The sequence below is a fragment of the Elephantulus edwardii genome, unplaced genomic scaffold, assembly GCF_000299155.1.
Source record: "Elephantulus edwardii isolate Elephantulus edwardi_28Jun2011 unplaced genomic scaffold, EleEdw1.0 scaffold00101, whole genome shotgun sequence".
NCBI classification, from domain to species: Eukaryota; Metazoa; Chordata; class Mammalia; order Macroscelidea; family Macroscelididae; genus Elephantulus; species Elephantulus edwardii.
In genome coordinates, this window is record NW_006399851.1 from 11,690,590 (window position 1) to 11,708,140 (window position 17,551).

General features: G+C 39.2%; 1 protein-coding gene across 1 annotated transcript in view; it reads left to right on the forward strand.

Annotated features, from left to right (window-relative positions):
- The window catches only part of JARID2 (jumonji, AT rich interactive domain 2), a 322,891-nt gene that overhangs the window by 141,378 nt on the left and 163,962 nt on the right, over positions 1 to 17,551 (forward strand). The window contains exon 2 of the mRNA XM_006891618.1: positions 5,977 to 6,112. Within this exon, the coding sequence (XP_006891680.1) occupies positions 5,977 to 6,112 (136 nt within the window). The remainder of the gene's footprint in view (positions 1 to 5,976; positions 6,113 to 17,551) is intronic.

Here is a 17,551-nt window from a genome sequence, read left to right on the forward strand (position 1 = left end):
TTAATAAAATTCTACTATGCAGTGTAGCTGCTAAAATGAGTCCTGCCATTTAGATGTATTCTTTTTTAAAGTAAATAAAGTTTATAATCTATACTGGTTTGCTTACAAAGTTTGTATGATAGTCAATTTATATCTTTATAACAGATGTAGATATGATCATCCTGCATGTCTTGGTCCGTAGTATTTATATATTGGAATATTTTTCACATACATAGAATCAAAAGAAGAGGGCTTAAGAAGAAAAATGGATGCAAGAAACTAGTGTTACTTACTGCCTTGCATTTTTTATTGCCCTTACACAAGTTATTTGACCATTTGTTGAAGCTTTGATAAGAGAAAACTGAACATGGATTGTTGGTTTTTCTATCTGTGGAAGTCTGTATTAGTGTAGGATATTAGTGTGAGTATATTAGTAATAGTGTATTAATGTGAGCATATCAGTGTGAGGGTTTAATAGTATACACCTCTCAACCCTGGTAATTGATGTGGCAGCCATACATGATAGGAGAATTTGTCTCACAGCAGAAATCTTAGAAATGGTTACATTGAAGAGAGTGTCTAAGGTAGTCATCTTTTCTTCAGTAAGGAAACCTGGAGCCCATGGGGAATGCCCCTGGTTGAGGGACTGGCTTTTGGCCTTGACTTTCTTAGTATTGTTTGAATGATGACTAATTGTGGGTGATTTCTGTGGCTTATTCTACTTCTTAAGTACTAGGTTATTTATAATTTTATTTCATTTGTTTGTTTGCCTGTATTCTGATTCTAATTGAAGTAGTAATAGGGAGGAAATGGGAGTGCAGCCATGCTTCTCACATTTTAATATACGTAAGAAAAGTGGAGATCTGGTAAAAGTGCTTTGAGTGAGTGAATATAGGGTACTGTCACGAAGCTTCCATTTTAAACAAAGATATTAATTGATGTTCAAACTGTCTTTAGAGTGGGAAGAATATAGCTGTTACTAGAATGCTGTTACTGCCTCAGCCCCTTTGTAGACCATAAGCTTTACGGAATTAATTCATAGATTGTCCTGCCCACTTGGAAGCAGAGTTTGGCCCTTTCCTGTAGGGCAACTGTGAGTTGGAATTTCCTACATAGCAACTGGTTGGGTTTTGTTAAGGATTACTACCCTCTAACCTTTACTATGATCATGTAAATATAAGCTGTTTAATGGGCTGGCTCGCTTTTGTCCCTCCTCCATCACTAACAAGGCAGTGGAGGAAAGGCAGCCAGTGTATGAGAGGGATGGTCTTGGTAGGCTGAGAAGCTTTCTGCTCAAAATGAGAAGCAGGAGCTTGGCCCTTGTAGATCAGTCTCAGTGGGGAATGTTGAAAAGAATAACATTATGGTGCAGGTGTTTTTTCTTTTTTGAGAGTAAGTCAGGAAATCATTAGTGATTTCAGGCACCAGATGTCATCTAAGAGTAGGTATGGCCAGAGCATTGTGACTCATTGAGGGAGATTGGTTTTGGTTTGTTTTTTAAAAATTGACTTCTGGAAGACATAGATTGAGTGACTGGGAACAGTCAGTATTCTAGGAGTTGGGGATTCAGTGATGAAAGAGAGAAACTAGCATGGTACCTTCTCTCCTGGAGTATAATGATCCCCTTGCTGTTGAGTCCACCTATAGAAAGCCTTTGGGAATCAGTAAGATTGCTTCTCAGGTTTTCCAAGGCTGTAATAGAGGCAGGTATGACAGATGCTTTCACCGACTGTTCTAAAAGGGCAGAGTACAAAAAAGGAATGGAGAGGGTTAGAGGGAGGAACTGGGGAATCAAATCAGACTCTTAAAAGTGTGACTGGTGTTTGTATTTTGTGCTTGACTTCTCAAGACAGTCATGTCTCAAGTTGCTTTCTGTAGCATTCTGCATATTTGGTCTTCTGAACACTGATAAAGCTGCAGGAGTGTTATAAAGTGCATTCTTACTTGCCTTCCATCACAGCTAAACTTGGATAGCCTTTGTTGGCTTTATAGTTCATTTTTGAATCTAATAATTTACTCTGGGAGAAGTGTAAGATTAATGTGGGGTGATTCAGTATGCCTGTGCAACTCCCAAACCCCAATTTAATTTGGTATATATTTAGCTATTTACCTATACATACATTTTATAGGGTGCTCCTGGTGGGTTAGTGCATTGAGAGTTGCACTGCTAACTCAATGGCAGGCAGTTCGTATCTACCATCTATTCTTTGGAACAAAGATGAGCACTCTCTACTCATTTAATTTACAACCTCAGAAACCCCCCAAGAGAGTCATCTATGAGTTGGCTCTGAATGAGTTGTACATACATGTCTTTTTAGAAACAGTAGAGGCAACTTACTACATACAGGTTTGAGACTTGGACTAAATTCTAGATTATCAAAGAGCGTTCGTAAATACTTTCAGAATAGGTTTATGGTGACTATCTAGAATTTTAATGCCTATAGTGTTTGTCATGTATGTAAAGTATTTTTATGGGTGTAATGCAGCTACTTGTGTAAAGAATTGAATTTTCTGCATGTCTTCCTTTGCAGGCGTTGTCTCACATCTCACATGGTTTATGCTTTAATTAGACATTAGTTGTAGGGCATAATTCTCTCTTGGAACCTGAAGTCACCCGCCAGGACAGGAAGTAGTAAATCTTCATGGGTTTTACATAGAAAGCTATTTTGGAGTTTTATAATTTATCAACTGTGTATATGCAGGAAACAACAGCAGTACTATCTCACTGTAGTGATTGTTATGTGTGGTGGTTCAGCAGATTCTGCCTTTGTGAGAAAAAGTGGATGTCAGCCCTTAAGAGCCTTTCAGCATTTGAAATGCTGCCAACTACCAAGTATGCTAAGGATCTTTCTTGCACAATCAGAAGATTGAAATAATAAGTCTAGAAATAATCAAGTTATTTCAGCTGTATTTTACTTTTCCTGTGGCATGGGATGAAATAATTTGTGTTTGCTCACTTTGGTTACTCACGCTCTTTAAGTGCCTTCTAGTCAGCATGCTATGTCGTGTGTGTGTCCGTGTGTGTGTGTGTGTGTGTGTGTCTCCGTGTCCCCCACCTTTTTTAACAGTGTGATTGGAAGAGCTACTTCACTAAGCACTTGCTTCCCTCCCATAGTGGTTTTGAGTTTATGCCTGTTCTCCCTCTACAGTCTGAACTTTGACCCCAGCCCAAGTCTGTAGTTGTGTCAGTCCCGTCAGAACTTGTGATTTGTTTTGACTCATGGGGACCTTACTAGCAGTAGGTCTAAACTTTATCCAACCTTACGCTGTTTTCATGATCTCTGCCAGGCTCACACCCATTGTTGTTACCACTGTGTCAGTTTCTCTTCTGTTGGGAGAGGGTCTTCCTCTCTCTAACTGACCACCTGACTTTCCCAGCATGATAGGGGTTTTCCAAGGCCTGGCTTCTCCTAACAACATTCCCAAAGTACGGAAGATAAACTTTTACCTTTAATGAGCCCTCTCATTACACTTCGTCCAAGACAGACTTATTTGTTCTTTGGACTGTCCATGGGATATTTGATACTCTTCTCCAGTGTCACAGTTCAAAGGCATTGATTCTTCTGTCGTCCTTAGTTCAACTTTTGGATGCACAGGAAGCAACTGAAAAAATATCATGGCTTTTTTCGGGCACACCTTAGTCTTTTTTTTTTTTTTTAAATTTATGTTTATGTGCATACAAAATTTGTGTACATTGTGTTTTCACTATCCTGTGTTGAATACAATCATTCTTATTCACTGTGTTTTCTAAAATTAATCACCACTGAACTATGCCTACACATTACGCCATCTTTTCAAGTCCGTACCGGATCTTTTCCATTTCCTTTACCCCTTCACTCCTGGCACAAAATTGTGTTACCCTGTGATTTCCCTTCTTCCTGTCCTCACCCCTCTGTTCCCACCCCTTTCCCACTTTGGCCTGAGTACACATTTTACTAGTTGTCCTCCTGTTTTTACAAGAATGATTTTGTATAGTATTTGCCCTTATGAGACTGAGTTACTCAGGATAATACTCTCCAGTCTCTCCTAAGTTTCTTAGTAATTTTGAAAAATTGTTGCTTCTGAGTGCTGCATAGTATTCCATCGTGTTAATGTACCGTAATTTCTCAACCCATTCAATTGTGGTTGTACATTTGGGCTGTTCCCATATTCTTGAGATAGTGAATCCAACACTCCTATGAACATTGGTGTACTTATCTCCATTTGTGTCTTAGTTTAATTTTCTAAGAGTATTTTCCAAGCACTGTAATAGCTGGGTCACATGGAATTTCTATGTTCAGCTTTTTGGGGAAATTCCAAACTGTCTTCCCGAGTGGCTGTACCATCTTACAGTCTCACAAACAGTGTGTGAGAATTCCTCTTTCTCCACATTCTCTCCAACATTTATTGCTTTCTGTATTCTTTAAACTGAGATCTTGGGTCTTTAGCATTTAGGAGAGGTCTTCTCCAGTGCAGTACATCTTTTCATTTCTTGACCATGCCTTTCAACCTGTCCTTCACTATCAATAGGGAGCTCTGGAGGCCCAGTGGTAAGACCCTTGCATTGCAGTCCCAAAGGCACTTGGTGTAAATCCACCAGAAGAGAGGTCTCCTCCTCTGCTGTTTACTGCTTGTGAAAACCTATTGGAGTATCAGCTTTGCGTCAGTTCTGCCTGCACACAACAACAACAACAACAATGATGCAGTTACAGTTGTAGCAATATGGAGTCAAGACTAATTTTATTGTGTTCTCGGTCCCTTTAACATTAGCTGACCCATTAATTTGAATGCCCTGTTGGTGAACAGAAGGGGTCTGCATATTTTACTCTTCTTTTTTTTCTGAGCAAGAGAAAGAAACTGAGGTTTATTAGATGTTCGTAACAGACTATGAACGGGTCAGGACAGACTGACCCCGTTCTTATATTACAAAAGGGTTTATATATCCTTTGTTTAAGGAGTGGGGTTTAAACAGCTGATTAGTGCACTCCTCCTAATGGATGTATGGTGACTTTTGTCCATCGCCATTGTCTCCTTTATCTTGTTCTTGAGTCTGTTGTCTTGTCACATTCTTTTGAGTCTGTTTTTATTGCCATATAACCCTCATTCCTATTTTTTCTATTGTTATATTGCCATAGTCTTTGTCAAAACCAGTTCTGATTGATTTCCTTTGTCAGTATGTCCTTTGCCATTCCCTGTCATTCCCCCTGAGAAAGATTTCTTTATGAGCCCCAAATAACTGGGAGGCACAAATGATTACTATATCTCAATTTAATTTTGTCGTCTTTCTTGCTTATTCCTTAAAGCAGGTGGTATGTTCCTAGTTGCCTCAGTTAATAGGAATTATCCATTTTTGTGTCTTGGTTGTTTCTCTATTGCTTGTACAATTGTTCATGTGCTGTGTTTTCTTTTGTTTCCCCTTCCTCATGTCATTGGTTTAATGCCACCAGCACCTGGCTTTCATTTCCCCATTTCCTCTCTAAGAACTTGTACTTCTAAAAAGTTTTTTAATTAGGTCTTAAAAACATGTTTGTATATCTCAGTGAGATTTACCGTCTTTTTCTGGAGTGATCATTCTTCTCTGTACACTTGGATCTCATTGTATTAAAGAGGCCACTACAGGATCAAATTGACTTGAAAATACCTAGAAAGTAGGGCCTTCATTTGATGGTATCCTGCCAACCCCAGTGGCAACACATAAAAGTTCCAGTAGACTATTGCTTATTGCTTACATTTGTAATGAAGTACACATTCTGTTAATTACTCATTTAAAAAAGTCACATGTGAAATGTTTCGTTATATTTCTAATTTTTGTGTTTAGTAACACATTGTCTACATTTTGCTGGGGATATAAAGCTTAATATTTTGCTATTGGATGTATCAAGAATTGATTGTAAGAAAACAAAACAAATTGTGTGCAAAAGCCTCCAGATGAACATTTAGCATGAAGACCTCTCTTGGGTTTCAGTCACATAGTATTTGTTTAATAATAATAATAATATTCTTTTTTTTTTACTTCAGGATGACAGTGATGGGATTCCATGGTCAGAAGAAAGGGTGGTACGTAAAGTCCTCTATTTGTCTCTGAAGGAGTTCAAGAATGCTCAGAAGAGGCAGCATGGGGATGGCCTTGCTGGGAGCCTAAAAACAGTGAATGGTGAGTGAATTTAATGGAAAATCTCTAGGCATAGCTGGTTTATGAGTTGAATATGCTCTGGTATCTTGTTCTCCCGGGCCATCCAACTTTCAGCAGTCTGTAGATGATGATAGGATTTTTTAAGCTAAAATCCTGTGGGTTTGTAGATGGTTATTGATGTTCTTTTATATCATATAATGATTTCACATGATGCCTTAGTTAACCAGTTCTCTGTTTAGATGACTGTAGTGGAAGTCTGATTATCTAGATTGGTCTTTGGCTAACTGTGGAGTCTCTGTATAGGTTTTTCTCTTGTATTTTTCTACTCAAATAGAATAGAATTGGTTGATTATCTTGCTGAAATGTGTAGGGTTTAGTTTTTATTCTTTGCTTGTATAATAAGTAGAATTAAGATGACTTGCTTTCTGCTTCCCTGACTCTCAGTACCTTCTTTCTTAAAATAAGTGGTCAGTGTGGGTCAAACACTGAATAGCATCAGGTATGCAGTGACACAGAATGTGTCGTTAGGAGCCTTCCTTATCCTGGGATGATTCTTAAGTTGTTCTTCAAACTCTCTGGTAATTGTAGTATCCACTTTTCAAGGGCTGGTGTGATTCAGATGAAATCACTCAGTGAAAGTTACGTAGGAAACAATTTTTACTTGTGATATATAATATATTTTCGGGAGCAGTGGCACTTTGCAGTCTCTGTTTTAGGCATTCAAGTTTCCTATGTTAAAGAGTATTTCCTTTGTAGGAAATACTTGACATGATTATCTGTGTGTGGTACACGGAATAGTAGCTGAGTTATGCTCTGCAGATTCTCTCTGTCCGGTCTAGTCAGGAGCTGTGTGGTGCAACTAGTCCTTCTTTCAGCCAGCTAGCCACCTGCCATGGAAGTCGTACTGACGGAGTTAAAGGTTTGATAATAATTGAGGAAAGAATTCTAAGAAAAGTTGACATAGATGGATCTTTTGGGATTATTGAAAATTTAGTATTTGTAGTTTTTTACCTAAATAGGAACTTTTTCTCCACCTATATAGAAACTTTTCCTTTTTTACCTTTTTTTGGTTGTTATTTCTTTTTTCAAAATAATGTTGAGACTCTAAGGCTTTCCTCTTTTGGTTAAGAAATTTCTGGAAATATGTCCTTTCCTGGTTAGTGATGCTCTTTGTCCAGACACCATCCAAAGACCACATTTTTGTCATCACATATATTGCATTTCCATTGGCAGTTCTGAGTAAACACATCTCCTTGTTACAGAAGTGAAGTGTGTTTAAGAATAATTTTCCAAAAGTCAGCTAACGTGGTAACAGTGTGCTTTTCTTGTTTTGGATCTACCGGAAAGCAGCAAAATCAGAATTGTTACCATGGGAACCTCTCTGTAGAAGCACTGACATCACAAGAGGGCTCTGTGCAGTGCATGTGATGCAGTGAGAGCTGAGAGCAGGGAGCGTCTCAGACTTCTTTGAGTGTCTCATGTTTGCAGTAAAGGTGACTGGTGGACAGGTGGTTGGGGAGCTGCTCCGCCAACCCAATGAGGAGTGGTCAGAGCCACCAGCTAACTGCTCCATGGAAGAAAGATGGAATGGGCAGTTTTGTCCCGTGCAATTTACAGCCTCTGAAACCACGCTGAAGGTTTTGAATTGATGGCACATAAGAACTGCAACAGATGTATGTGTGGATATGTAGCAGTGCCTTTGAGTTGTTCTGTTGGTGGAAGCATACTGAATATCCAGTGGCTTGCCAAAGGAACAAATAAGACTATAGTGTCTGTCTTGGAGAAAGTGTTCATTAGAGGAAAGGATGCTGAAAGTTGCCTCATGTACATGTTTTTGAGGGGTTGGGGGTGGGGTCAGTCCTTGGAAAAATAACATCAAACTGGGAATTGTGGAGAAAGAGAGGAAGACCTTCAACAAGATGCACTGATAAAGTGACTGACAATGGGTTTCAAGCATATCAGAGATCATGAAGATGGTTCATGAGAGGGCAAATTTCAGATCTGTTGTTTATAGGATCTTTATGGTTGACTTCATGGCACTAATAATTATATGATCTCTTAGGTGGAACTTACGCATTACAATAGACCATTATTCATATACTATGAAACATAATGACTATGTGACTACGTTTATTATTTGTAAAGTGAAAAGAAATGGTTAAGTTAAAGGATGTTTAGCATTCATTCTTATATACCATGTGTGTTTAGCACATATGTAAAGGAGATTGTTTCCTTGTGTTTATTTCATTAGTCTAGTTTGAATTGTCAAGTACAATAGTGGTAGTACAGTTTGCACTATTCAGTTAAGAGAATGTCTTAGGGCTGGAAATGGATGGGTATATTACTCTTTATCTCAGATAGGAAATTGAGTAGAATCCCTGGGTTGTACTAGAATATTGATTGCTAAATGAGAATTTAGTAGGTCGCGTTTACCCACATTACTTGCGTCCACAAAAAGCATCCTTGGTACTAGCATTCCAGAGATTGTGGCATTGGGAGTCTTCAGTCAGGGACCTCTCCAAATTACTGAGGAGCAGTGCTGTCCATGTGAAATCTAAAGTGTTCCTGATTCAGGCCAGGATCTTTTCATTTGCTATGCATCTGAGAGCTGGACAGTGAAGGAGGACGGAAGAAAAATTGGCATCTTTCAGCTATGGAGCTGAAAAGAGTACTGAATATGCTATTTACTGCCAAAAGAACAAACAGATATGTCTTTGAGAAACTACTGCCAGAGTGAGTGCTCTTTGGAGGCTAAGATGCAAAGCTTCATCTTTCCTACCTTTGAAGTGTTGCTAAGGGAGAGGCTGTTCCTTGGAGAGGGACCTCATGCTTGTAAAGGTGGAGGGTCATTGAAGTGGAAGACCGTCAACCAAATGGATTGATGCCGTAACACTAGCAATGCACTCAGTCAAGGATGTCAGAAATTACAAGGATGACCCAGGATAGGGCACCATTTAGATCTGTTGTTAATAGAGTTGCTACAAGTACTTGACTCGATGACACCTAACAAGAAGTTTCCCCCGAAAGGAGGTCTGGTGGCCTACTGAAAAGGAGTTGTGCTGCCACCTCAGAGGTAGGTGGTTTGAGTCTGCCAGTTGCTTCAAGGCAGAAAGATGTGCCGTCTCTTTCTATGCAATTTATAGCTTCTGAAAACTCACTGGAGAATTGACTATTTCCAACTCAAAACAACAGTGTTTTTAGAGGATCCTTTGAGGAAAGGCATGGTGATCCATTTGCTTTCAAAAATTCAGCCTCATGTAAACAGATATTCTTGCTCTTTAGAACTCTGGAGAGGTCTTGAGGGCAGTTTTTTTTTTTTTTTATTTTAATGAACATTTACAGAGATTTTGGATTTCCATTCGTTCATTGTTGCACTTTTCTCCCTGAGGGCAGATTTTTTTTTAATGCAACACATCTTTTGTTTTCTCGGCTGTTAATAGCATAGGTGTGGCTTGTGGACCCAAATAAAATTAAATCGCTGACAACTTAAAAAAAAAATTTCAGCCTCAGAAACTTTGTGAAACATGTACTTGAATCTTGTTGGTAGAGTGCCTGCTGGGGACAGGGGGCCATGCAGCATGCCTTTATCTCTGTATCCCTTTGTCATGTACTAGAGTGTGGATCTTGGGTAAATTCCAACTCTCTGTCCAGTAATTCTTTTAGAACACAGGATGGGTGAAAACGTGTGCGGTAGTTTTCCAGCAGTAGTACTGAAAGCAGAGGGGTTTCCTTCATCCTCGGTTGGTATTTAAACAAAGATACTTCTAGATAATTTTGCTCTGCCAGAGCTCTGATGTTTTTCATTAGTAATTGAATGTACTTCACATAGTTTTTATCTACTTCTTGATGTTATTTCTGGTAAGAAGCTGATGTTTCGGCGGGATGAGCTCGCAGGCTGTTGCCCTTAACATATATGCAGAGGGGCCTGGCGAACAGAGGCAGCACTCTGCTGGCTCTATCTGTAGGTCTAGTGTAGTGGTAATAAGCCATAACATTGTAAGATAATAGAGAGACCTCCTGTTTCATGCCATTACACTCATGTTTGGTAGCAGTCTTCCTTTTTTGGTTCTAAAATGGTTTCCTCTTCACTACAGGGAGCAGAGTGAAGTCTTGAATGGTTAGTTTAGTGAATTGTCTTTGTAGGAACTGGAGCCATTTTTAGGGCTTGTGAATGATGCTAAGGGGGGATAGCATTAACATTTGTTAATTTTGAGCCTCCTATCAACTTTGTGCTGTAAACAATGCTGCTTTTTTCTGCCTGTAATAAGTTGACAAATGGAAGAGCTAGTACAGGCAGAGACCTTGGCAACCCTTTGAAGATTCTTGGTCTGCTGGGGGAAAGATTAGGAACATTTAAATAATAACATGGTACACAAATAATGAGTATACATAATTACACAGCAAGAAAGGAGAGCTATTAGCTGTATTTGAATTTTGTTAACTTTCTTCAAATATTATCTGAGATCCAGCAAGCATAGTTCTTAGACTAGCTTGCTTAAATTTAAGAGAATTTAGGTCATTTTTCTTATATCTTTATTATGGGCTATTGTTGTAGTAATAATTATTTTAGCTTTAGTAGATAACCTATTTTGAGTGCTTGCTACTTGCCAGTTATTGTTCTAGTTTTGTTTGGCTCACTTACTATGGAGGAGAAGCTATTTTCATGCAGTTGTGCAGACCACTAATTGCCCACACAACAAATAAAGGGAGAGGCCAGGATTCCAGAGTAGAGCTTCCATGTTTTAGAGATTCCCTAATAGAGAATTCTAAAGACCTTTTTAGTGGAGGATCCCCCTCCCCAGTCTCCCCAACCCTTTTTTCCATTTATTCCTTCCTATTAGCTATTTGCTTTGAAGAAGATGTACCAGAATTTTCTTAGGAAGTTTTGGAAGAAAAGGGAAACTGTTTTATTTTGATCTTATTTGTGCTTGTTACTAAACAGACGAAAAACATAACAACAAACATTAGATTTCTTTACTTCCTGTTCACTCACAGATACAAGGAGGCCTTACTTTTTAATAATGTAGTGCATTTTTTTACAGAAATTCCAATAAGCCCACCTATATTGATTGTATCGTTGTAGTGCTGGAAGACTTAGTGTCATCAGCTGGCAGTGTTCAGTGAAGGATCAACATTGTAGGTATAGATAAAAATCTTGAAAAATATTTATATTAGTAGGAGCTATCAAGTTAATTGTGATTCACTGTGATCCTTAATAACTGAACTTCTTGATGGATGTTTTCAAGACTGTAGTCTTTATGAGGACAAATGTTCACATGTATCTCTCATCTGTCTATCTCTGTAGATTGAAATTAAGTTGTTTCTAGGTGCCATCCAGTTAAGTACAACTCACAGCAGCCCTCAGATCTAAATATCTGAACCATCTCCCATTTCTGACATATGGAAGCCCATTGCTGCAGTCTCTTTTTCAGTACATCTTATTGAAGGTCTTTCGCCAACCCTCCGCCTTTCAAAACATCATGTCCCTCTCCAAGGAATAGCCTCTCCTAGCAATATGCCAAAGGTATGTGAAAATGAGGCTTTCTTATCTTTGCCTCTAAGGACCAGTCTGGCTACAACTTCTCCAAGACTTCATTGTTCTTTCCACAGTCCTTCGGATATTCAGTACTATTCTTTAGTAGGACAGCTCAAAGATGCCAAATTTTCTGTCTTCCTTATCCATTGTTTAGCTCTCAGATTCATAGCAAGTGATTGAAAAAAACCTGCCCTGAATCAGATGCACCTTAATTCTCAAACTGACATCATTGTACCTCATTAATTTGGAGAGGTCTCTGACTGCAGACTTTCCCAGTGCAATACATCTCCTGATTTCCTGACTTTGACATTTGGTAACCCCTCCTTATTTCCCTTTCCGTAGTGTTCTGTTCTGGGTCAGACTCCAAACTGAAACTCAATGCTCTTGAATTGGAACAGTTGCATAGCTGATCTTGCATTCAATTTTCAATGCTGGGAGAAGATTCCAATCTTTCTCTCTCGCAGCCTCTGATGGTTTTGAACAACCAGAGAGGAGAGGTGTGAGTGGGTTCTTAGTGCTCCCCCGAGGACTTCACCATAGGAAATCTCATGCTGTCCAGGAGCTCCCTCTTCCTCCTCCTCCTCTTTCAGTTCTGTTGAGTGAGTTCCCACCATTGTCTGATGAGTTAATGCTGCCTCTTTGGGTTACCCTGGGTTTCTGTCCTATGTATTTATCATAAACAGTATAGTTTGTATTGTATTTGCTACTACCTGTGGGTTCAGGTATGCACTGGGGAGTTGGAATACATCATTTTCATATAAAGGGGCTACTATATAGAAACTCGGTTTTACAATCATTTTGCTAGGCCTGATCTTGGTAATAATGAACCATGGGTCTAGTTTTCTGGCAAATTTATTATCCACAGGATAAAAGAAAATTTTGACTTAGTGGTTCAGATCAAAGTGATAGGTCACAATTAATGGAAGCTTTATTTTGGATCCATATTTCAAATGAACATAGTGTGTGTATGAGTGTTCCATTTCGTCTGCAAACCGTTCCCTTATTGAAATGGAGCGTTTGTGTCTGACTAGTTCTAGGAAATACTTTTTAAATTTTTTCATCCTGAGGAAAACTGATCCTTCTTTTCCGCCCTACTGGAGCGTTGATGTATAAGCCCTGGTTTAAGACAGCAGCTGCCCTCTGAGTTTCTCCCAGTGCGCTGGTTGGGTTTCTCTAACACTTCCATCTTTGCTGCGCGTATCTTCGATTACTGTCCAGTGTGTGAGTTGCATCCTTGTGAGAAAAAGCCGAGAGGGGTGAAGGGAAAATATATTGCATTGGCAACAACTTAAATCTGCTCTTTGTTGAAAACAAAGCTGTGTCTCTCCTGGAAAGAGGTGGAGTTGTGGAGGCCTGATTTCTTTTCCTCTGCAGCTGTGTTGCATTCAGTCTATTTATGACCGAAGCATGCAGATGGGGCTTTTCTTGATAAAGCTTCCGTTTAGTACATATTTGATAGAGTTTTTTAGTATGTGGGAGGCATTGTGGGTAGTAACAACTGAGCTCAAGTTGCTTATTTTGGAAGAGTCGTAATACTTCATTTCATATCCATTCTAAGATGCCATTGAACGATACAGTATTATTTTGTGTATCAATAAGAGACAAGAAAAAGTCATTATAAGTGAGTTGTAATTTATCCTGCTTTCTAATTTTAGTGATACTAACTTTTTATGTTTTAACCAAAAAAAGTGAGACCTACATTTAAGGAAATAAATAATAAGATACTGTGCCTGTGTACATATGCATGCATTTGATTTCATGTCCGGATGCTAGCAGGAGTCAAGATGATGTCAGTGATAGTAGGAAACTTTATCATTGGAGAAGCTCATGAAACTTCCTGAGCAAGAGCTTGGAAATTGGGATGAGGAGAAGCTGGTGGTAGGGATAGAGACTAACAGATTGTTAATTTGGGGAGGATGAGGAGGATGTGTTAAATCATTTTAATTTTGCAATAATTTTAAACTTAAAGAGAAGTTATAAGGATAGTAGTGAGAACCCTCATATCATCCTGCTTTTTCACCAACTTTTAACATTTTGCCATATTTTTTTGTTTGCCTTCCCTGCCCATCTCATCTTCCTTTGTCCTCCCAGTTAATTAATTTCCCAAAACATTTTTGAAAGTATGTTGTTTACACAATTCTCTTCTGCTTTCTAATTCGTGATGTTTTCCCTATGAGCAGAGATATTTTTCTTATGCTGCTGGGATGCTAGTGAGACTTAATGGTTTCACTTCAAGAGTTGATTACTCTGTTTCCGAATAGAACTGTCCCATACGGTTATTAGCAAAATGGTCTTTAGTTGAGCTCCCTTTTGAGCTGTGCTCTTGAGGGTTTGAATGCCCTTTTGGCAGCAGAATTCTGAATTTTGAGAAGAGGAAGGGCTATCAAGAGGCACAGAGGTCAAGCTCATCATTTCACAGATGAGGAATTTTGAACCTTGGTGATGAGCTTAACTGGAAGGAATGGATCATACTGAAGACTGATTGGAACCAGAAATCCAATTTAAATGACAGTGAGAGGCCACATTTCCTCATAGGCATGTGTGCTTGATGAGTATTTCATGGTGAGTTAAGGATGTAGGTGCCTGTGGAGTGTGGTGAGCAGCTCCTCTGTCTGATTGGTGTGTGCCTTAGACCCCCTTCATTCAGTTCCCTCAGCTGACCTCCTCCTGTCAAGCTGTGCTGTTTCCTGGAGAACATCAGCATTCTCATCACATCACAGGAGGGGTCCATTCAACACACTAGTGTTGCCTAAGAGGCAGCAGCCACGCTTGGGGAAAGCTGGGATGCGGGTATGTGTGAATTTTTTGACTGCTGTTAGGGTATTTTTCTCTGGGGGAAGAATTCTTATCACAATTCTTAGAGAAGCCCAGAGTTAAGGACTGAGGAATAATGAGGATAGATCTACTGTGGTCTAGAATTTTATTTCAGCTTCTATTTGTAGTTTGCTTGTACACCAGACACCTTTCCCTGTTCTCTGTAATGTCATCATGCTGGGCGGGTGGTTCCCTCCTTTCTTCATTGTTTTTTCCTTTGTATTACTAGATCATTCCCATCTGTGAGCAGTGCATCTTGTTTGTCCTATTATAAAATAAAGCCTTCCCAGACTTTGTATCTTCCTTCTCGCTATTTTAGGCCACTCTCATTTTAAAGAGAAATCCTTGAAGGTAAATGTCAAAATTATCTCCACAGTAGTTTATATTAATATCCTTCTCCTCCCCCCATTTTGTTTCAGATCCCTAGGGTCAGACTTCTAGTACCAGGCCACTTCTGAAGGTCAGCAGTGACCTTGGTTAATAAACGTTAATAATTCAGACTCAGTGAGTACACATTTGAGTTTCCTCTTCACCAGCACTTGATATAGTTGCGCCCCTTTGGAACTCTGTGTCCAACTGACTCCCTGATGCCCGCACTTTGATTTTTTGATAGACTTGATGAACTTTTTTTAACATGTTCTAAAGCTCTTTATTCACTTTCTGTTATTTGTCATTTTTCCATTGACAAGAAATGACAGTTCCATTCCTCTATTTAGTTTTTAGTCCCTAAAACCTTGGAATCACCTGTTGGTTCTTTCTCTTGTTTAAACTACATCCCATTCTTTAGCAAAACTTGATTGTGCTAAATGGAAAATCAGCTTCTGAATATAGCGCTATGGTCTCCTGTTGCATTATTTGCCTTTGTGGCCCGCACACGGTCTCTCAGCATGCACACAACAATGATAGAAATTCATTTAAGAGTACACATCCCACCTATAGTGATGCCACAAGTGCTTCACTCTAGTCTGCTTGTTCCTTTTACTTTCTTCCTTTTGCCTCGCCTCATCTTGTCTTTCTGCTCTTTAAAATCTACCAAATATACCCCTATTCCAGACATATTACTTTGGCTGATTCCTAATGTTCTTATCCTTCATATATCCCTGCTACTGTAATCTTAGATTTTTCACATGCACCCTTTCTCAATTAAGTGTTGGGTTTGTTTTTTTTTAGCATCTTGTTAAAAATTAACTACCTTCTATTACTCTTTAGCTCCTTGATCTGTTAAATGTTTCTGCACAGCATTTGTCATTGCCTGAATGCTATGTTTATGCAAAGACTGTATATTCCTTGAGCTAACTGGGTTGATTGCTGCTACTGTCACCTAATGTCCCTGAGGAATGTCTTGTTTTAGGGAGAGTGTATGTGCCTTGTCTGTAACACCTGCCATCCTTGCTGTTTATTCTTCAGTCATTCATTCCTCAGTAGCCCTCTTGGCTTTCTCGGAATGTGCTACGGTCTGGAGTGGTTGTCGGTATTAATATTTGAACCCCAACTTCCACATTTTGGAATTGAGTACAGCACTGCTAGGCCAGTCCATTTTGCCTCCCACCAAAGTGTACCACTTATTCATAGTTATGACTTACTTTCAAGTCCCACTTTCAAAGAGTTGGAATCGGGCCACTCTTGTACTTGATTCCATGTTCAGGAGGTAAAAAAGATGTATTCCCTTTAAACATCTCTTTTATATTTTCTGATACAAGTTTGTTGAATGCTCATTTTGTTAACAAACACATTACATGGTAGTTAAAAATACAATTGGGCTTTTAAGAAAAAGAAAATTGCCCTCGTTTAATCCCTGTAACAGTATGATTTTTTTTTTTTTGAGGGGAGGTATTGCTATTAGGATTTTATATAATGAGATACTGAGGCTGAGTTGTTTAGTAACTGGCTCAGGGCCACAAAGGAAGTGGTCACCTCAAGATTCAAACACAAAGCACTTGTGATAGTTAAGGTTCTACATCAACTAGGCTAGGCTGTGGTTCTCAGTGATTTGACATCTTTGCAATTACATGATGTTGTTTTGTGCTGTCGAGTCAGAACCAGCTCATAGCTGACCCTCCAGTGGGATTTCAGACATAATATATCCCCCAGGAGGAGATTGCTTGTCTTTCTGCCAGCGAGCAGCTGGTAGATTAGAACTGTGTGCCTTTTTGTTGGCAGAGCGACTCCTTCCCACCAGAGCTTATTGGGATTTCTGACTCATGGGATTTGAGCCAATCTCTGGTGGATTTGGGGATCTCTTGGCTTTTGCAACCTGTAAGCCAGATAGCCGTAGCACTTGTCAATTTAAATTTGTTGGGTTTCACAGCTTCTGTGAGCTAAGAGAAGCTCTAGCCTAATACCTGACCCTGGTACCTGGGACATGCCAATTTCTGCCCCCTCAGGAGGAATTTCCTTGAGATTTATTTTCTCTCCCTGTTTCTGGAGCCTTTGCTTTTCTAGCTGAATATGGCACTTAGCACTATACTGTCGATGTTGTACGTTTGTTATATTTGTTCTTCTTAAAGTGAAGAAAAACAAGAATTTGTCATCTGTTACAGTCAATTCTCATGTATTGGGGTACAACTGTATTCTATGTGCAAGGCTTTCAGTGGCTTGTTTAAGTTTATGTATTTCTTTTAAATCACCAGATCTTTCTTATGAGGCATCATTGGATAGACTTGAACCTCTGACCTTTTAGCCTGTGGTTGAGTGTCTTAACCACATCCCATAAAGTGATGAATCCTAAGTGTACCATCGGAGATTCGAAAAAGAGTGTGTGTGTGTGTGTGTGTGTGTGTGTGTGTGTATATGTATATGTGTATATATATAAAATCAAAACCCTTATGTCAGTGTAGGACTCTTTTCATCACCGTTTTCCTTCTGCTTTTCCCACCGTAGCTGCATTTTTCAAAGTCTGTAGTTTTGTCAGACTTTTAGGAACTTTCATGACGGTGCATGGGTTTATGATGCTTCTCAGAATGTACCAGATTCCTGAGAATACTATTATATAGTGCTACAATTGACTGCAATGCACCATTTGTCCCTTCATCAGTTCTTGTAGGACCTATTAGGATAAAAACCTCAAATGAGAAAGACTGGGGAATTGAATTCTAGGAGACTGATTCTTC